This window comes from Oryx dammah, unplaced genomic scaffold (genome assembly GCF_014754425.2).
Source record: "Oryx dammah isolate SB20612 unplaced genomic scaffold, SCBI_Odam_1.1 HiC_scaffold_10, whole genome shotgun sequence".
In the NCBI taxonomy this organism is placed as follows: Eukaryota; Metazoa; Chordata; class Mammalia; order Artiodactyla; family Bovidae; genus Oryx; species Oryx dammah.
This window is the reverse complement of record NW_024070194.1, coordinates 25,773,927-25,794,166: the sequence shown is the minus strand read 5'-3', so window position 1 is coordinate 25,794,166 and position 20,240 is coordinate 25,773,927. Positions and strand designations below refer to the sequence as shown.

Sequence of the window (20,240 nt, the reverse complement as noted above, 5' to 3'; positions counted from 1 at the left end):
GTGGGCAACCAACCTGGGTCAAAGAACACAAGGAGAATCCGGGGCGCGTCTTCCATTAGTGACGCCGGATGGGGATGGGCCCCTTTTTGGAAGGGGACTCGGGGGATGGGTCGCGGCGGGTGGGCTTCTTCGGCTTGCAGCGGCGCTGCTGCTGCTTCTCCTCCTCCTTTGGCTCCTCAGACTCTTCGGGGTCCCTCGGATCCTTGTCCTCGGGCTCCTCCCGTTGTCTGGGGCTCTCAGACTCCTGAGTATTGGGCGGCGCACGAGTCGGGGAGGCGTCGGGGCTCCGCAGCCTCAGGGCGCTGAGACGCTCGGTGAGAGATTGGTGGAAGGTGGGGCGCTTGGGCACCACGGGACCCCGCTCGTCCTCGGGCTCGGTCTCCGGCTCAGTGGTGGGGGCGGTGTCAGACTCGGTCTCGAATTCGGTCTCGGACTCGATTTCAGACTCGGACTCGGTCTCGGATTCGTAGTCGAACTCTTCTTCCTGGTACTCTGGGCACTCGGGAAGGGAGGGCTCGAGGTCTGTGTCCTCGTGGTCAGATTCAGGGGGCTCGGGGAATACCTGGGCTGCAGAGCGGTGGTGGGCGTTCAGGAAGCTCCGGCGCTGGGCAGCCGCGCGCTGCTGGGCGCGGGTGCTGGAGGTGGCAAGGGCGCGGAGGAGCGCGATGGAGCAGGAGAGCCAGAGGAGCGCTGTGGCTGCCCGGCGGCCTATGGGTGGGCACAGATCGTTGTAATTGTGGCGAGCTCGGCGCCCTAGCTGAGGTCGGGATCTACGATCCATCCTCACGCACACTCGGCGAATCCGACCCACCCTCTGGCTCTGCAGAGAGCAGCTCCGAAGCGCATCGGCCGCTAGAGCCGAAAAAGGTGCCCCTCGCGAGGGAAGAAGCTGGGTCCGGCGGTCCCAGCCCCACCTCGGCTCGAGGGGAAAAAAGGAAGCACCTACCTTCCTGACCACTCAACTTTCTAAAGCTCCGCGCCTCTGCTTGCCTCTCTGGGCATAAAGAAGGGATGGGAAAAGGGGTGGGAAAGTCCGTCTCCTCCGGGGCCCCTCTCTCTAAGTCTTAGACTCTGCAGCCTAGGACTCCGGAGAGGTGCCTCCGCTGGTCCTCTCGCCTGGGAGAGGAAAGAGGAGACTGAGGCGAAGACAGACGGGGCTGAGAGGTTCTGCAAAGTTGCGCGCCCGGACTTCTGCCGGGCATGTGCAGTAGGGAGGCGGGGGCGGGTCCCCGCGCGCTGCGCGGTGGCGCGGAGCCGAGGCTCAGACCCTAGTGGACCGGCAGGTGGCAGGAGGGAACCTTGTTTGAAACGTTTTGAAGGACGCGAGCGGCGGGGGAACCAGGCGTGTGCCATGGAGCGAGAGAGCCAGCCAGCCAGCGAGCCACAGGTTAGAGTGTTTGCGCAGCGGGGCATGGGTTCTCCATGGTGTCCGGACCCCTCCCCAGCTTCTCCAGGGTTATTGATAAATTGAACAAAGTCTGAAGCAGCTAAAAAATTTGCAGATATTCTGTATTCTGGAGGAATGAGCGTCTGTACGTCACTATTAACTATCCAGTCCAGGGCATTTTCCAAGGGCTTGATATTATAGTTGGAAAAGGGTAATCTCAGGCAGTCATTAATCGTGAGACAACTTTGGCAGATCTGGTCTAGAGACTGTAATTTGAGACGTTTCCAGTCCTTCCCCGCGGTCTGAAGCGACTAATTAATTACGGAATGGTTAGATAAGCATCTTCGCTAAGAAGGACAACCACAGACAGACGAGGTGATGGTTTACACGTCCCCAAACCCGTTGGTGGGCCACCCTGAGCTCTAGCTGAGAACGCGGGCTGAAAGTCTCTCTTTGCCCAGAACATCCCTCAAGGAAGATCTGTGCTGATGTTTAGTACGTGCAAAACAGTTCGCCGACCCTGGAGGGCGCTGCAGGGCGTCCGGACCTCAAGGAAACCACCGGGTACCGTTCACAGATCTTTTCATAACAGGTTTTCAACAAAGTGCGGTCATTCATCAAATATTGAATGCCTAGCTCTTGCCAACCTCTGTTCTAGGTGCTGAAGATGGTAGAGTAGGAAGAGGAAAGGAAAGGCAATCTTATATTAAGGAGAAAATCTTTAGGGCTAATCTTATGTTAATCAGAGCATTAAACCACTTAGGACTCACTCCTTACCCATCAGCATTGTTTAACCCAGTATGCATTCTACAGTATGAGAAAATTTATTGGGTCAACCAGAGTATTAAGGCTAGGGGACAGCTAGACCCCCTAGGTCATACCGTTGAACCCCAAAGGAGATGAGACCATCTCTTGGCCCTGGAAAATCAAACGAGCTCCATGTTCTCCAGAAGGGGGTCCCTGGAGTGGTCCTTGCTCAGGAAAGGGTGGTACTTTGGAAGCTCGGGGGTTCCAGTTGCAACTTAACTGCTGCTTCTGCCCATCTTATTCAAATACGGAGCATCCCTTTTGCCCTAGTGACGGGTCCACCAGTGGTACAACTCAGCAAAACCATCTTCCTCAAGTCTGCAAGCTTCCTCAAGTCTGCAACCAGCAAGCTTCCAGGTGGCACAGGTAGTTTTTCTTGAGTCAATGTGGCGGAGATACCAAGAGTCCATGAGGTAATTCTTTTCCTTTTCTTTCTTTCTTTATGGCTCTGCTGGGTCTTTATTCCTGCTCTTGGACTTTCTCTAGTTGTGGGAAGCAGGGGCTACTCTTCGTTGTGGTACTCGGGCTTCTCATTGTGGTGACTTCTGTTGCTCAGTGGTTGTGGCACACAGGCTTGGTTCCTCCATGCCACGTGGGATCTTCCCGAACCAGGCACTGAACCCAAGTCCCCTACATTGGCAGGCGGATTCTTAACCATGGGACCATCAGGGTAGTCCCTCCTCTATGAGGTGATTCTGCTTTACCTTCTGTGGTAGTCCACAGTAGAGTGCCCTGCATCCACAGCAGTTCCTCAGCATGGTGGGGCACACCCTCACCCCTTTCCTTCCATGTTCGCCTTAGAGCTGTCAAGCCCAGAATTAAGACCTTAGTGAGATCCTAGCCACTGTTTTGGACATGTGGAGGTTTTATATCTGCGTCTTGGCTGTGAATGGTCTTGAATGTTCCTGACCTGGCTTCTCGGCAGTGCCTGTCTTGTGTCTTGAGTTCATTGAGTTCGTTTGTAGCATTAAAATACTGATCGGTCTAATAAAGTGGAATCGATTTGCAAACCTCGTCAAAGGGCACATACTTGCATTCTTGTCGTGCCCTCCTCCTCCTCGGTCCAGAGCGACCGAAAGGGGTTTACTGTCACAGATGTCTGATGGCACGAATCACATATGGATGTTATTACAGGACAGGGGACAGGGTCCTTTGGAGCTATAGATCTCAAATCCTGATCTCTCAGCCCCACCCTGAGACATTTCCAAAGGTTCTGCTCACATTGACCCATCTGCTTTCTTTCTTTCAATCAGTGCCACCCCCCTGACAGTGAGTGGAACATAAAAGACATCACTCAACTGGTTCTTAGGGCACATTGGGAAAAAATCAGGCAGATGTGGGTGCTGCTGAATGCCCTTTCAATGAAGACAAATGCCAGCTGTCAGCAATGAGGGGGATTATGATTCTTTAGTGGACATACGAAAGTACTTCGTTTTGCAGGAGTGCTTTCTGCCTGTAATGGAGATGGCAGCTCAGAGCCGATCCACTAATACAGATAAAGGAGATTGCCTGCATTATTAAAAAATGTGCATTACATAATACATAGTTTTGGACTACAGTCTGCATTAGAAATTGCACTTTCTTTGCAAGATGCATTTTAATCAACAAACAAACATTTAACAAAGCACCACATTTAGAGCCCCAGTCATGTATAGTTACAGGTACATTTCTGGCGTTCATTTGACACGGGCTCCGAGAGCAGGAGGACCACACTAAAATACTGTTCCATCTTGCACTTAGTGCCGAGGCCAGGCAAATGGCTCCATGCAGAAAACGCTCTTTAAAATGCATTACGTGTATGACTTTAAAAGTGCTTGCTGCAGGATGAATTTCAAAAAGGAGCAAGTGGTGATGAACGACCTCGGGTTGTTACCAGGCTAAGGAGCGAGGGGCTAGCTGTCTGTGGTAAATAAAGTGCAGATGTATGTCACCTGCGGGGCTTGGCCGGAGGGTGGCCCCTGAGCCCATGCGATAGGGAAATACAGTTCCCAGTTCATTGTGAAGAATATTGTCTCCAGCCCTTTATAAGGATCATCCTGGGGAAGAGGCACTAAGATGTCTTTTATGTGGCTTGGGAGGGTAGAATTAGAACCTACGGGACACCTTTCCAACAGGCTGAGATGTCAGCTCCACCCAAGGAAGAGCACTTGAACAATGAGGACTGTGAAATGGAACGGCTGTCAGGAGATGGTTGGCTCTTTGTCAGGAGCAGCATTAAATCAAAAGACAGGGGACCACATGTTGGAGATGTTTTCCCCAGGACTCCTGGGCCAGGTGGAATTAGAACCCCACGCTCAATGAGTTTTTTTCAAGTCAGACTCTGATTTCATGAAAGGGGCCTGGAGGCCCTGGGAGAGGAGCTGGGGGCTCTATCAATGTACATGTTCTTCCAACTCAGCTTCTATTTCAGAGGCATTTGAAAGTGCAGGTGGCTCAATGGCGGGAAGGAATGTCTGGGTGGCAGTTTCAGGACACAAGCAAACAGGTGTTAACTGGGAAGCCTCAGCTGGTGGTGGGTGGGCCTTTAGTAACCAAGGTGGGACTCTGTGGCTCTCTGCTCCACAATTCACTGGCAGAGAAATCAGCCGTCTGTCTATTCATTATATTGGGCCTCTTTGCCTCCCTGCCCTGAGCTGTCTCAGAAATTAAAAATGAAATTAGCTGTATAGCAATTGCATGTTGAGTCACTTCTGTGACCAGGACAGTGTTCCAGGCCTATGGGGAGATGGAGGTGATTGAGAGGGGAACAAACCCTGCCATTCGACAACATGCACATCAGTGGGAAATGCCCCCAATTATTAGAGAGTGGATTGCCAACAGGTGGCAAGTCCTCAATCCTTCCCAGATGGGCAAACCAGGGAGGGAAGCCAGTGGGCAGTGGTTATGTCAGAAAGTGTCCATCTGGTGGGTTTCTGCAGGAGGTGGGCTCTTCCCTTGTCTGACTTTGAGGCTTTCTTTTCTTTTCTCTTGTTTGAAGCCCATTAGAAGGCTTTCAAGCCACGTGCCTACTGTGTGCAAAGCCCTGCTCTGGTCCCTCTGGGGAGACAGATGACTCACAGGAATTCTCAGAAGGCTTGCCGGGCCATTGTCACAGGTCCCCTCAACACCAGTACATTTTCCAAGATGAGACGGAAGATAAAAGATTGGTTCTGCTCCTCCAGGCGAGTGGGTACAATCACTCTTGAACATATTTTTTGGACAATCATTTGAAAAGGTTATTTTTGAAGATGGAGAGCTTTTCAAACTTTCCTTTGGGTAGAAATGAATTCAGGGAGTTCGAAGTGCTCCCCACCCCTGACTGTGGCAATCAGCCAGAAGGCTCAACCCCTCCAGCCCTGAGAATTTGGCGTCAGCCCTCCTGCCTGCCCCCTACAGAGGTCTAGGTTCGTCTCGCTTCTCTGGGCACCATGTCACTTACTCAAGCAGCACCAGCATCGATTGGCTCTCACCAGTAGAAAGGCCCACAGGTCTGGGCCCCTGATTTTGTGATTTTGGGAGCACTCCCATCCAGAGCAGAAGCAGACACCAGGAGGGAATCATCATCTTTTGACCTGGCTGGCTTCTGTTGGGATTGCGATTCTCTATTTGTGTGTCCCCGTGCAGCGCTGCTGGTGTTGTCCTCTCATGAGTGACCTTCATTCGCCTTAGCTTTGTGCTCTCTCGAGGTTCTCCCACCAACCCTGCATCCACCCACCTTCCCACCTGCTCCTGTCATGGGCAGAGCAATTTCTAGGCTCCTGATCCAACAGAAAGTGTCTGGAAGGCCCCTCCCCCAGGCAGGGTGTAAACTTAGGTGGCCAGGGCCTCCTGGGGCGGGACGCCTCTCTTTCTCTGTCTTGACTCTGGCTCTTAGCTTTCGTGTGATGTGGTCCCGGGTTCACATTGGACTCTGGCTCTCTTCCTGCTCTTTCCTGGAGAAATGTGGACTGGGCTCGGTCACCTGCCCTGCCCCAGCCTGCTCGGTGCCTTTCCATGGCCAGCAGTGCCCATGGCCCAGGTGATGCAGTGTGAGCTGCACCCTTTGCCCTGCGTGGCAGCCCTTCGTGGGAATGGTGGGCGGTGGGTGAAAGCACTGCTGATGGCAGAGGGCACTCAGCCGTCAGGAGTGTCTTCGGCATGCCGTTTTGCTTTTGTTCAGCTCACCCTGACTCCCACCTTGTCCCCCAGCCACTGGCATTAACAGAGAGCCTCCACGTTGTTTTTCTCTGCTCTGCTAAGGGTCTGACTCACCTCTCCAGGCTTGGTCCTGGCTGGGGGGCAGGGTGAGGCAGTGGCAGGCCAGAGGGAAGGAGAGAGTCTGCTGGTGTCATGGTTCAGGCTGACGCTTGGAGCCGTCCTTTGAGCCCGAGCTCTTCAAGATGTGATTAGACCAATTTTACACGCCTAGTCACTGAGGCTCGGGTAGATTGTGACTGTTTCTATATGGGCAAAGTGAAGTGGAGAATTGAGGCAATTATCTTCAGGCAAATGATGCTGGGCTCTGTAATCAGTCCGTTCTGATAACTAGGGAATCAGCCTCATTCATGGTGGTGGTGTTTGAGTTGAGGAGGATTCTAAGGTATTTGTTTGTTATTTGCACTTGGCTTTGTTTTTCCCCAAGGCAGTCAGGGATGGGCCATCCTACTGACATAGATGCGAGTGTCTGTAGGCTGTGGGACTTGTCAGCCAGGCAGGGGTGGGAGGTGCTCTGGACCAGCTCCCTGTGAGCAGGTCCCCAGCCTGCTGAGGTCCAACCTCTGCTTCCTGCTTCTGGCGGATACCTGCCTCCCCTTCTTCCCTCGTCCTGAGATGTAGGGCCAGAGGATGGACAAGGTCACTTCCAGGGCCAGGATTATACAGGTCTCAGTAGGCCCACAGTTAGACATGAACTGCTGGAGTTAATGAAAATGTCACAGAACTAGAAGAATGAGAGAACAGGTCTTCTTAGATCAGAAGTGAAGACTCACTCTTGACTGGTGATGACTTCTGGACCCTCTCACTTCCATCTGTTTTTGTTTTGGGGGTTTTTTTTTTGAGGGGGAAGCCTAAAAGTCATTTAAATTGGGAGGTTTTCCCTTTGCTGGTCTAGAAATTTCTTCCTGAAAGAGCCAACACTTCCCTCCCAGCTCTTCACTGGTGAGAGAAGGAAAAACAAGACTTGTTTTCCAAATGGCTGAGTTTGATTGGTTTGTGGCAAGTGAGGGCTTGGAGAATTCCTAATTACTTTCTGGAACAATCTGTGTAGCTGGGAAGTCGAGGGCTGCGTGGGGCCTGCTGGATGCCAGGCAGGTGGGCAAGGACCCCTGACTAAAGAACTCGGAAAATAATCTGGCACCCGCTGCCAGCACCTCTGCCACCCCATTCTCACACTCACAATTAGAGAACAAGATGAATCTAATGAATTTCAAATTGTGATTTGGACAGCCTAGGAATGAGGAGGTAGGGCTTGAGTTGACCCTAGGGAAACACAGGAATTCAAAAGGGTTTTTTTTTAGATTGCCAAGAAATCTTCATCTTTGTCACTTTGAAATTTTCTGGTATTGCTTGGTTTGATTTAGTCGCAAAGTCGTGTCCGACTCTTGCGACCTCATGGATTGTGTAACCTGCCAGGCTCCTCTTTCCATGGGGTTCTCCAGGCAAGAATACTTAGAAACTCTAAAATGTCCTGTTCCAAATTGAGACAAGAAGGTTTTGAAAACTATCACTCTGTCTTTAGACTATGGGGACAGTAGTGGGGCCTGTGTATTTTTCTATTGGTAGCAAATTTGATTCTGCTGTATTAAGTTGTGGTCTCTTTCCCCAGTATTTTAGTTGGTTTATAGCCTTAACAATCATCATTTCATACTATAGTTTAAGATCTGCTGGGATAAGAATCTCCTGTGTCCTCTCAGAATCCTCTGATTGTTTTGCCCATTTATTTTTCTATAGAATTTAAGAATCATTCTTACCAAATTCTGTAATGACCTTGGTGATGCCTTGACTGGATTTTGAGTCAATCTATAAATCAAGTTGGGAAATAGCATTGTTAAGCCTTCAGCCAGAAGTTTGGTCTCTTCTTTGTTTGAGTTTCTATTTCTTACATTAAGGATTTGTGTTTTCTTTATATAATTCTAATATATCCTTTGTGGAGTTTGATATATGAATATGTATCAAGTATTTCCCAAGTGTTTGATATGTTTGTTGCTATTGTGAGCAGAATCTGCTTTATCATTATATTCAGGCTGTTGATTATTGTTTATAGAAATGGTATTGATTTTTGTGCCTCTTTCTCTTGTTTTGCTCCCTTTAGAATTGGTTGGTTTATGAGGCATCCGGGAGCTGCTCCAGCAAACGCTGAAAAGTGGCTGTGGGAAGGTTTGTAGAAGAGAATCCCGTAGGTAGGAGAGAGTCCTGCTAAGTCACTGGTTGCCAGATGCCAATGCACAGTGGAGTGAGAGAAACCAAGATGATGTCGTGGGGTTTCCGTTGGGTTAAGTGTATTCTGGGAAGGGGCTGTCCTTGAGATGGAGGCTGCAGAAGCTTCCTACCTTTCGGTATTTCAGTGTCATTTCTTTTTGGATGACAATTGATAGCAACCTGGGGCTTTTTGTTGGAAGATATTAGAGGACTTTTTAGAAGTTTATTTAAAATTTGGTTTTTATTTAGTTTTTTAAATGACAGCATATTAAAAAAAAAAAACTCGTTGGCAACCTAGGTTGGCATTCCATATTAATTTGAACATTTTAGCGTTTTCTGAAATGTCAAAATCAGGAACTTCCAACTCATGTTCTTTTGGACTTCACAGTTCTGTGTTATTTGGTAATTCTGGTTTGTTTGTTTGTTTTTTAATTTAAAAATAAGTTTTGGTTTATCCTTTTGTCTTCTTCTAGTTAGTCTTGTCATGTAGTTAGATTCGTGTTTTTATATCTTCCTTCCTCTTTTCCTGGCTTCTTCACCCTTCCTTTGTGTGTTGCCATGTTCCTGAGACTATGTGAGAGACAGGAGTCATTGCTCCTTTTCTAGAGGAGGTGGGTGCAGTGGGGCATTCTCACTGTGCTTCTTTGTTTAAAGGGATTTTCTCAATGTCTTTTCTCTGAAGCTACTTAGGTGGGTTTTAAAAGGAAACAGGGACTTCCCTGGTGGTCTAGCGGTTAAGACTCTGAGCTTCCAATGCATCCCTGTTCAGAGGATTAAGAGCCCACATGCCGTGTGGCATGACCAAAAGTGTACAAAAATAATAATAAAATAAAAGGAAATAAGATGGTATCCTGTGAGAGGAACTCAACAGAAAGGCTAGGATGAGAGACAAGAAGCCGGATTGGGAACAGCTGGGGCTGGAGATACATCTTGCCTCCTGCTTCATAGCTAACCAGTGGCACTACCTGTTCCGTCTTCTGCCTCCACGGTTGCAAAATAAGGTCCTTCAAGGGTCTAAAGAAACCTACCTTCCAGAGTTGTGAAGGTGATCAAATGAGGAAAGGAATTAGCAAGCAAACTGGTATTGAGCTGCTGAAATGATAGCTTAATTGATGGTAGCTCAGTTGTTGTTGGTGGTGGTGGTAAAGGCCAAGAAGCCAGGAAGGCGATGGTGCTCCTCCCAGAGAGGCAGGAAGAACCTAATGTAAAGTTGGGGCAGCCAATCAAGTTGGGTCTTGTGTCTTAGTGGCCTCTTATGTACTGTATCTTTATCCATTCATCTCTTGAAGGAAACTTAGATTGCTTCCATGTCTTGGCTATTGTAAATAGCGGAACATGTATCTTTCTGAATTGGACTTTTTGTCTTTTCCTGATGTATGGCCAGGAGTGGGATTGCTGGGTCATATAGTAACTCTGTTTTCAGTGTTTTGAGGACACTCCACACTGTTATCCATAGTGGCTGCAGCAATGCACATTCCTACCAACAGTGTAGCAGGAGGGTTCCCTTTTCTCCACATCCTCTCCAGGATTTGTTATTTGTAGACTCTTTGGTGTGAGATGATACTTCATTGTAGTTTTGTTTTGCATTTTCCTAATAATTAGTGATGTTGGGTATCTTTTCATGTTCCTCGAGAGATGAAATCTTAGCTCCTTGGCAGTACAGGTGGGGAAACTTGAGGCTCAGAGGTGGGACCTGCTAGGAATGGCAAAGCCATCTCTTAGATGAGAACTTTTGTGATGCAGGTTTAGTGCCTGTTCATTTCGACAAGTGAGGCATCTTCACTGAGATGCGGACCGTGAGCTGAGGGCTCGGATGTCAGCCCCTTTGATATCAGATCTACTTTTTGTGAGCATCCAAATGGACAGTTCCCAGCTTCGCATTCTATTCTTGATCACTTTAGAACTGACATTCTGCCAGCTTCTTGTTAAAGAAAGAGCAGAGCAGGAACTGACCAGAAGTGGTTTGGAAGCTAGAAATAGAACTATACCTGCTCTTAGTAATCAAGCCTGGCAGAGTCCACTTAGCAGCCAGGAAAGGCTTGGGCAAGGTTAAAGTGAAGATAATTTGGTGACACTTATTTCTGCCGGTTGTTCAAAAATTCACCCAACTCCAAAAGCACCTGTTAACTACTTAAAGCTTGTCCCCCAAATATGGAAGTTAGGTACAAGAAAGACAAGTCAGTTTTCTCAAGATGTCTGCTCCATGAAACCTGTGACATAGCAGCAGCTCCTCCCTGGCATTACTTTGAAAAATTTAATGTTTAATCACACGTTGAATATATGAACTAGTACATTACATAAGAAGTTTAAAATACTAACTAGAGCTAAAGGCCAAAGTCTGCCTTAATAACCCTCAACTTGTGACCATCTCCATAACCCACCTCTTGAATGCCCCTGAGGTTACCAACTTCACATACTGGCCAGTTTCCACAGCAAAATTGCTTTTAAAAAAAACAATAGAAGCAATGTCTATGCCACTTTGTGGCTTTTCACTTGGCCCTGTATCTTGGAGACCCTTGGCTGGGTCACGGAAGCTGCCTGGCTCTTAGATTGTCAGTCATCATCTCTGTCTGAATAGAAGGTGCTGATAGTTCGCCCCCCCACCCCCACCCCATGCACTTGGTCCCTGTTAGAAGACCATCACCCCTGTCCTTTCACCTGCTTCTGTGTATGTGTTCACAGCGGCTTCTCTAGGGTTGATCTCAGGCAATGCAACTGCTGAGGTGGATCTAACTGTCTACCTGGGTCACAGGTAGACACGGGGCCTTGGCTCAGCCGCCCTTCAATACAAGGCCACCAGTTTGATCCCCAGCAGCACATGCGACTCCACTCTCCACACCACCCTGTTCTTCTGGCTTGGAGAGCCCAGACCTCCCCAGGGTGGGCGTGAGGGCTTGGGGCTGGGTCTGGGGGGTCGTGACCTGGACTTCATTATTCTTATCTCTAATGGGTCAAGAAAAAACACTGAACTTCAGTGAAGTTTATTTCAGAGTCTGCCACGAAGACAAAGGGTGGAAAAACCTCAATAAAAGATCTGAGAAGAGAGAAACCATGTATGCTGGGGTCAGGGCCACTTTTAGTTCTTCTTGAAGGTAACTGAGCTCCTGTAAAATAGCACTGTTCACACCATTACTACGGGGCAGCTGATCGTTTTGAACCCAAGCAGTAGACCTCTTTTCCTAATCCTGGATCTGGACAATTTAAGTTCAGGATGGCTGCACTTTAAACAATGTTCTTCGGCCTTTTGAATCTCTGTGCTCCCCCTGCTCCTACCCAGCCGCTCACTGCAGGCATAGACAAGTTCGTCATGGTGCACAACTAGGGCGACCGTGTCATTGTCATCCAAATGGGACATGCTTGAGTGTGGAAGGCAGTGCTGATGAGGAGAAAGGTGCTGAGATGACAGGTAAACCCTGGCTTTTCCTTAATAATAGTATTAATAATGTGGCACTAAAATAAATAAAGGAGGTAATACAATTAATAATATAATTATTTTTAACGATGTTTAAAAGAAGTCATTCCCATCTCAAAGTATTTTTCACATAGGCTTGTGTGTGGTAAGAGAGGGTCTGCGGTTGAGAGCACTTGTGGAGTTGGGTGAACTACCTGCATGAAGAGTAATGTGCTTGTCTGTTTCTTTCTGAAGTCACAATGGAAACTTGGGGCAAAGAGCAAACTCAGGAGAAAAAAACGGGAGCTTTCCAAGAGGTTCCTTGGGGCTCCTGACCAAGAGCTGAGCCCTGTTGTTGAGGGCTTCCTTCAACAGGAACTTTGGTGGGCTGGCAGAGCTGTGGAAATGCTCCAAAGCACTGGACGTGGAGCCGAGGAGGCTCAGTCCAGCCAGGTGGCTGCCTATTGTGTGGAATGGCCACTTCTAAGCAGATAACATAGTCAGAATTTTCTGAGCTCAACAGCAGCTTAGAAATTAGAGAAGCTTTTGCAGTTTCTTAGAAGTGTTGAGATCATTTGTGCTCAAACTTGTTGCTCTTGTAGCTTCATGATTTTGCCATATTGCCACACTCTAGCCATGAAATGGTTTTCTTTAGGTTCACTTGCTTTCTTTTCGTAAATGAGTTTGGTTTTAAAGGACAGTCATACCACTATCACTTAGCTCCTGGCTGAGTGTTTCTTAAATACATATACAATATGCCAAGATCAATGCATAGCTCTTAAAACAGATAGCGGTGGTCCTCGTCTCTGGAAATCGACCCAGACACTGCCTACATCCAGTCCAGCACCCTCCTCTCCCTGATAGATACTCGTGTGGAACCTAGAGGGGTTGTGAAGACAGGTGGTCTTCCTGTATCCCTCACCATCAAAGGGGACAGGTTAGATTTGACCCCAGAACCAGGAAAGGCCTCTCCTGGTGGACATGTGGTGGGAAGAGTTCTCCCACGCTGCAGTGCCCTGTGGAGTCTCACCAGGACCCAGTGGCTGGGGCGGGTCTGTTTTCAGTGACACTTGCCTTCTCATAATACATCGACAGACGCAGTTGTCTTGCTCTGCTTTTACCATGACATTTGCTGTCACTTCACATACTTCAGTTCCATTTGCAGATGCAGCCAAGAACGAGGCTTAATGGGGGGCTTCACCCCATGCATGCCCTTGGCCTCAGCAGAGCTGCCTTATGAGCAGCGCCCCCAGGCCCAGGAGGGCTGCGGCTGCCCTTCTCACTCAGGGGTTTGGTGGGGGAGAGGGTCTTCCATCGCGCTCTCTGTTTTTGACTGACTGCCAGAAAATGTCAGGAAAGAGAGCCTGTGCCTGAAAGGCCGTATTCAGACATAGTGAAGTTCAAAAGCAAGCGGTCTATGTGTGATGAAGGCAAAGTGCTGTTCATGAGCAGCACACGGTCAACCCAGATCAACTGCCTCCATGAGAAGGTGGGCAGGGGAGCAGGGGGTCCAGTTGATCAGGTTACTGCCTGTGCTTTCTTGGGTCGGCTGGAGGGTTACAAGGCTCATTGTGGTATTTTTAAACACTGAATTTAAAAGGTATGCACCAGTGGACTGGGACATCTGACACCAATCCGGGGCCCGCGAGGAGGGGACTCGATGTTCCGTCACCTGCCAGGACCCACTCCCTTCTCTGCCAGAGAGTACCAGCGCACACTAGGCCCTCAGCAAACTTCTGTTGAATACTTTTTTGACGTGTATATTTTTAAACTTGTTATGGAAGTTTCCAAGTGCCCCGAGGCAGAGAGGGGCCAGGGCCCCAGCACGTCTGCATGGCCGTCAGCCCCGCTGCCCTGCTTCCCTTGGTTGCCTCTACCTTTTCTCTGGGTGGACTTTAAAGGATCTCAATTCGAGAAATCATCTCATTTCACCCCTACACTTTTTGAGTTCTTTTGGGGGCTGTTGAGGCCACCCTCTTCCTCCATTCCCCAGGGGTGAGCATGTCAGGTCATGAACCTGCTTTCCCTTCTTCTTCCCCACAAGATGTGTAACCAACAGCACAGACCGAGGGGACCTGGCCTGAGGAGCAGACCTCACTCCTGCGAGCCCGAGTTTCCCAAAGCCACCACCCAACATCTGAGTTCCCTCTTAAAGGCCCCCGTTGCTTAGTGGAAATGTCCTCAGTTTCCCCAGCGAAGTGGACACATTTCCAGTGAGCAGGCGGGTTGCAGCTGTGGTCTTTCCAAAAGAATGCACACATGGAGCCGTCAGGGCCCAAATCAGCGTGATATCAGTTGTCACCGTCCGTGTGGAAAGATTTTGCCCCCGCCAGCTGCCGGGCCCCTTGTGCTCTATTAATCCCAGGGCCGTGGGGCCCGTTGGGGTCGGCAGCCAGGCAGGGGGACAGCTGTGGTGGATGCCGTGCCACGCTCCGTGCATGTGCTCTGTATCCCGGGCACACAGATGCCGCAGAGGCCCCCAGCCCGCGCCTGTCTTCTCCTTGTAGGGTCGGGAATGGCCTGGGCTGACAATACCCTTGACACAGGAGCCAAGTTAAGAGCTGTGAGATGGGGTGGAGGGCTTGGCCGCCGCATTCCAGGTCAGCTGACATGTTTATTGGAAGCAGTGGCATGTGCCGGCCAGTGAGGCCCTGTATTCCAACAGCTGGGGGCACTAGGCTTTTATGTGCCAAGGCTGCACAGATATTTTTAATGTCCCAGGACACACGGAAGCCCAGTCGTGGCAGGGTAGAGGGGCAGGGGGGTTTGGAGGCCGCCGCCTTACCATGGCCAGATATGGTCAGGAGAGTGGGGCGGGATTAGGTCTGGGAAGCAGCCCAGCATGTGAAGAGGTAGTGGGAAGGTCATGTGAGTGAGCTAAAGGCCCTGGCAAGCGGGGGGGCGGCGCCCCCCCCCCCAGGTGAGGACTCTCAGCGGGTGCTGGGGACAGGGGACCCGCCCACAAGGGACAGGTCTGGAGGTGGGAGGTCAGCAGGACCCAACCCCCAGCTCAGAGGGGAGTGGGAATACAGCTTTGGTTTAGACCCTGGTTTTGGCTGTAGAACAGACCTGAGCACCTGCCTCAGCACCCCACCAGTGCCCCCTGGGCAACTGTTCCTCTGCCTAGGACCTTTCTCCTTTCCCGCACAGGCTCCTAAGTGCCACCGCTGTTACTAACAGCAGGAATTCATCTGTGGATGCCCGCCACCCCAGAGGGGAGCTGGACGCTGCCCCCAGGCCTGAACCCACCCAGGATGTGTTTCATCCGCACAGATTTTTTTTAAAGTCTGACTTCTGTTAGCCGTGAACATTTCGATCATAGATTTTCCCAAAAGCTTTGGAGATTTGACTTTTCTGGGCTTAAGGGAGCCTTTGGGTGTCTGGGGCCCGCAGTCCATAGGCCCTGAAGCTGAGGGGCGGCCGCCCCCTGTCGGTGAGCCACAGACCCGCCACCACCTGGCCCCATCAGTCAAAGCTGAGCAGGCCTGGCCTCTGTAGGCATCTGCACTTGCCTCCTGCAGTAAAGTGGAGCTATTATTATCTCAGGAGGAATGAGGGCCATCAGAATTAGCCTCTGAGCGGCTGCCCAGGGCCTCCTTGACTTTGTCTTGACATTGGGCTGGGAGACCTGGGCTCATGGACCTGCCTGGAGCGGCCTGGCCTGGCGAGGAGGCAGTGGAAGAAGGGGGCAGTGAGCCCTCCCTGGGCCTTCGCCAAGCCCATGGGCCCAGCGAGGTGGTCTGGTTTTCTCTAGCGGCCGCTTAGCAGTCTGAATAGACTCCACAGGGTCAGGGTAGTGACCACGGCTACACCAACATTTGTGCAGCTCTGGGCCTCTCAGGTGTGGTTAGGAAGGCACCAAGGAGGCTGGGGCAAGGCTGAAGCCTGGGTGTGGCTCAAGGCACAGGGGAGGGAGAGGAGGAGGGCGCTGCACTGGGGGGGTCTCTTGGGGCCTTTGGGCCCTTGGCTGTGGGCAGCCCTCGAGTAATTCCTATTCCTGTGCAGAATTTCCTCCTGGTCCTCTGTGGTTCTGACTTCACTATTGCTTGTCCAGGCCCCTGGGAAGAGCCACGGCAGCTGTGACTACTACTAGGCCTTCAGGGACACCTTCCTGGGGGATTGGGAGGTCCTCTTTCCTTGAGGAGCTTGGCCTAGAGAAGCTCTCCTCCTGCCTTGTTTGTTCCTCTCTGTTTGATGAGTCTTTTCCCTGGTGGCTCAGCGGGTATAAGAATCTGCCTGCAATGCAGGAGACACGGGTTCAATCCCTGAGTCGGGAAGATTTCCCTGGAGGAGAAAATGGCTACCCACTCCAGTATTCTTACCTGAAAAATCCCATGGACAGAGGAGCCTGGTGGGCTCCAGTCCATGGGCGTCACAGAGTCAGACACAAGTGAGCACACACAACAAGCCGTGCCTGCTCTCCCAGGAGAATATTCATTCGTTCAATCTTCACAGTAATCTGAGAGGGAAGCTGAGGCACAGAGAGGTCAAATAACTTGCCTGAGACCGCGCAGCTGGAAAGTGGGGGAGCCCAGATTTGAACTCAGGTGGTGGGTCAGGCTGGAGCTGGGGTGGCTTCCAGAGGCCAGTGTCTGGGAGGCTTTCCCTCTGAGACCTTCTGTGGACTGTGTAGTAGAGGGTCTTTGCTGCTTCTAGGCCCTTCCTCAGCTCCCGGGGCTCAGTCTGTCCTGAGCTGGTTCCTTGGGGCCCGGAGCCCACGTGGTGGGGAGGGTGCCCCGCTGGCCTTACGGATACCAGCAGTGCCTCCCGTCCTCTGGCCCCCTTTGAGGAGGCTGCTCATCCTCATCTTCCAGACAGGGTGATACAAGTTTTCCCGGGTTTTCTGACCAGTGAGGAGAGTGATCCTAGAGAGAGTTCAGTACGAGAGCCACTTCTCTAGTCCCGGTGGGAACAGCAGGTACCTGGGGGTTAGCTGCAGCAGGGGGAGGAGGGGTGCGTGGGTGCCTGGTGCAGTATGTCTGCTATGATGAGGGCTCCTGGACACTCCCATGATCTCAGTGGAGCCCCGCCCATAGTACTGCTCTCTGGGTGATTAACCTTGCTGGGACTAGAGCCTTGGCACAAAGTGCCCCAGGCCCCCACCAACAGGTGGTGCCCCTTTCTTAGACTCTCCAGGGTAGGTTCCTATGCCCACCCACCCTCTCCCACCCTGGACACTTTTTGGACCTGCTCTGGACCTGTAGCCCTGTGGTCTCAGGTAGGTGACGTGACCCATGTGGGTTTCCTTGTCTGCATGATGGTTGGGTGATGCATCACGGGTTCCACCAGCTTTTTCCCTCCCATTGTGAAGGAGGCCATGCCATGCAGCTCCCCACCCCACCCCTGCTCTATAGCATCAGCAGGGCCTCGCAACTCTGACTCCTTCCTCTGGCCAAGTAGAAGGGCTAAGGCCAGCAGGAGTTAACTTCACACAGGTGATCTGTCTGAGTTGGTGTTGGACGCCTGGGAGAGCTCCACTCAGCCCATTTCATTACAGCCTACTCACTTTCACCTGAGAAGGGGCCGTTCTCAAAATCATGGCTACTTCTCTAAATCAGCAGACAACAGCCTGAAGAACACCCGTAAATGTCCGCTGCACTGAGGGCTGTTTTGGCTAATGGAAGGAGGACACCAAGTTGAAGATCCATCTGGGTGTGACCTTGGGGGTTGTGGGCATGTTGTGGTGTGTGAGGGGGTTGCTTATCCTGTTAACCCTTTGCCCCCTTTTCTCTCTCTCCCCCAAGACTTTCTGCTTTCAGTGTCCTTGGAGCCATCAGCAGCTGTGTCCCCCACAAAGCCCTGACACTACTCTGTGTGGTACTGCTGAGCCTCCTTAATGTCCCTCCTTGCTGTGAAATCTTAGTGCTTCAGCCTCTTCTTGATGGGTATCTCATCTTGCCCTTGAAGGAGAGCTTTGCTCAGAAAATAGAGTCCCGGGAGGTAAGGTGTGGTCTTCACTCTCCGATAGAACCCACCTATATTTAAGGGTCTCCATGTTGCAGGGTCTGTAGATATCAGGTAGACTGGGGTCCTGTCTGGGCCAGCAACGGGCCTCTTAGAAATACCTCATCACAGCTGACCTTAGGTTCATGACTGGGCTTCTCTAAGAGGCCTGATTAATTCATGGTGCCCCCCTCCCCCCTACCCATAGCCACCCAAGACATGAGGATTTACTGTACCAGTTTATTGCCAAGCTGTATTGGTTGATAAGCAGGAAACTCTAGACCATCTGTTTAAAAATAAAAAATTAACAGCAGCACAGCCCTAGAGCTAACACTTTGTACTGCTACATAGTAAATGAGCCCACTGGATGCAGTGACCTCGGCTGACGTGGCCACGGGCTTGTCCTCCATCCCTCTCACCCGGGGCGCCAGGTTTGTGGAAGGCAGAGCACCACCACACCACCCCCCTCCCCCAACAGCCAGCATCACTCATCCTAGCTGCTCCCAGGCCCCTCATCCAGGTCTGGCTGCATTTGAGGGTTTCTAACTCTTCTTTAGACCCCAGAGACTGTTCCCAGCAGGATGTCCATCTCATCAGCTGAGAGTCTTCGTGGTCAGTCTCATGGACCTGTCGTGGAGGCCAGCCTACAGGGCAGGACACAGGAGCACAGGCCGAAGAGGGCTTCTTGTGACCGCTAAGGACAAGCCTTTTGCTTGGCGCCTGGGTGAGCTGCCAGCCCCGTTTTGATTTGCAGCTTTTGTTGGATTTGGGGCAGCGTCTCTGTCCATCGCCACGGCACTGAGTGGTTGGGTGGGGGTTGGGCATGGTCATGGCCCCCTCTCTGGGGCTCCCTGTGCAGGACGACATTGTTAGCACCACCCGTCATTCAGACCAAGGCAGTGACAGAACCTTCCCAGAGAAGCCTTTGGAAGTGAAATGTTGAGGCCACGGCAGAGCCACGGTCAAGTTCTGCTTCCCATGGTGCCCTGAGCCTGCTGCCAAGCCCACGTTCAAAGGCTGTTTCTTCAAAGTTAATGGTGCCGCCTTTGAGCTGGGAGGGGAAGCAGGCAGTTGGGAGGCCCGTTTCCATGTGCATGTTTGAAGGGGCAGTAGGGGTTCTTTGGTTTATGATGGTGTGAGAACTTGGGCTGGGGAGAGGGGTACATGTCCACCTGGGTGCTACCTGGCCCCACGTGGGCAGGGCTGGGAAGGGGCATCAGGCACCGCCTTGTGGAAAGTGACCATGAAGGACCCTTCCGGAGGGCCCCCCCCAATCCTGTTGTGCTTGGTTCAGAGGGTTGGGCGGAGGCTTTCCTGAAGGGTCTGAGAGAGCAGCACCCACAGGCTGTGTACTCAGGAGCTAGGACATGGGGGGTTGGATGAGGGGAAGGCCAGCCTGGCCTGGCTGCGTGTCTGCCAGCTCCCCTGATGGAGGCCCGACCCGGTCAACCACCCTGTGGCGGCCAGTGAGCATCAAGATGAAAACCCAGGAGTGCAGGCCCCCGTCCCCAGCCTTGGCCTTGAGCACCTGCAGCTCCCCATCAGCCCTCACGTTCTTTAGCCCGCAGCTGTTGGCCAGTCTGCACCTCCCTGTGTGCCCCCTTTTGGGGTCTTTCTCCCTCACCCCAGCTGGACACCTGGCCTGGCCAGCCCTCCCCACCCTTGGGAAGCCTCTCTGATCGTCAGCCCTCCTAGGACATCACATCCCTTTCGTCTGATCTCTCTGCCGAAGCCTATTTGCTGCCCATGGCTTCTAGTTCTTCTGGATGAGCACCCAGGGGTTGGCCAGAGCTGCTGTGCCGACTGAATGGTCCTCCAGCTTCTTTCTCCACATGTGGCACTCAGTAGGTGCCTAATAAACCTGTTTAGAATGAGTAGATGGGTCTCTTTCTCTTTGTTCATTGTGCATGGAGCGCAGCTCCCCACACGGGAGCCCTACAAGTCCGTGTGCACACACGTCCTGGTCTGCCCTCCCGCAGGCGCTCCCAACTCATGGAGCCTAACACTCATCCCAGAGCACACTTAGAGCAGAGCAGGCACTGAGGTGATGGTCGGATGAGGGGATGGGTGGGCAGACGAATGGATGCACAGAACACAGATTCAGACACTTGAGGATGTGCAAAAGGCAGCGAAGTTGAAAAGTGCAGAGTGGCCTCCCGACAGTTGATGGGATACTCTGGGCAGGGGCGGGAGGTGTGGGGGTGAGTGGTGGCCCAGGATGTAGCGATCTGAGCAGAGGCAGGAGGAGGACACCCTGTTCCCAGTATAGCAGATTAATTCCTCTGAGAAACTGACCACTCTCCCCGCCAATCACAATAGCAGTTAGAGTTGATGTAC

At 51.5% G+C, this 20,240-nt stretch overlaps 2 protein-coding genes and 1 long non-coding RNA gene across 9 annotated transcripts in view; 1 reads left to right on the top strand and 2 right to left on the bottom strand.

The window, feature by feature from the left end:
• LOC120869377 (guanine nucleotide-binding protein G(s) subunit alpha isoforms short) overlaps positions 1-1,156 on the bottom strand; it is a 69,885-nt gene extending 68,729 nt beyond the window's left edge. The window contains exons 1-2 of one of the 4 annotated variants that reach the window (XM_040248682.1): positions 947-1,156; positions 14-708 (exon numbers count right to left, since the gene is read on the bottom strand). In XM_040248682.1, the coding sequence (XP_040104616.1) occupies positions 14-56 (43 nt within the window). In that variant the 5' untranslated portion in view covers positions 57-708; positions 947-1,156. Of the gene's footprint in view, positions 1-13 lie in introns of all 4 variants that reach the window. The other 3 variants (XM_040248681.1, XM_040248689.1, XM_040248680.1) reach the window with 3 other exon arrangements.
• LOC120869379 (neuroendocrine secretory protein 55) overlaps positions 1-1,188 on the bottom strand; it is a 63,006-nt gene extending 61,818 nt beyond the window's left edge. For 2 of the 3 annotated variants that reach the window (XM_040248692.1, XM_040248693.1), the window contains exon 1: positions 14-1,138. In XM_040248692.1, the coding sequence (XP_040104626.1) occupies positions 56-781 (726 nt within the window). In that variant the 5' untranslated portion in view covers positions 782-1,138 and the 3' untranslated portion in view covers positions 14-55. Of the gene's footprint in view, positions 1-13 lie in introns of all 3 variants that reach the window. The other variant, XM_040248694.1, reaches the window with a different exon arrangement.
• A 1,641-nt stretch (positions 1,189-2,829) lies between these two features.
• On the top strand, positions 2,830-19,778 carry LOC120869376. Of its 2 annotated transcripts, XR_005722535.1 has the most exons (3): positions 2,830-15,695; positions 16,779-17,178; positions 17,705-19,778. It is a non-coding gene; the product is annotated as an uncharacterized LOC120869376 (long non-coding RNA). The 2 variants fall into 2 exon arrangements; XR_005722534.1 differs by having other exon boundaries at positions 2,830-17,178.
• The last annotated feature ends 462 nt before the right edge of the window (positions 19,779-20,240 follow it).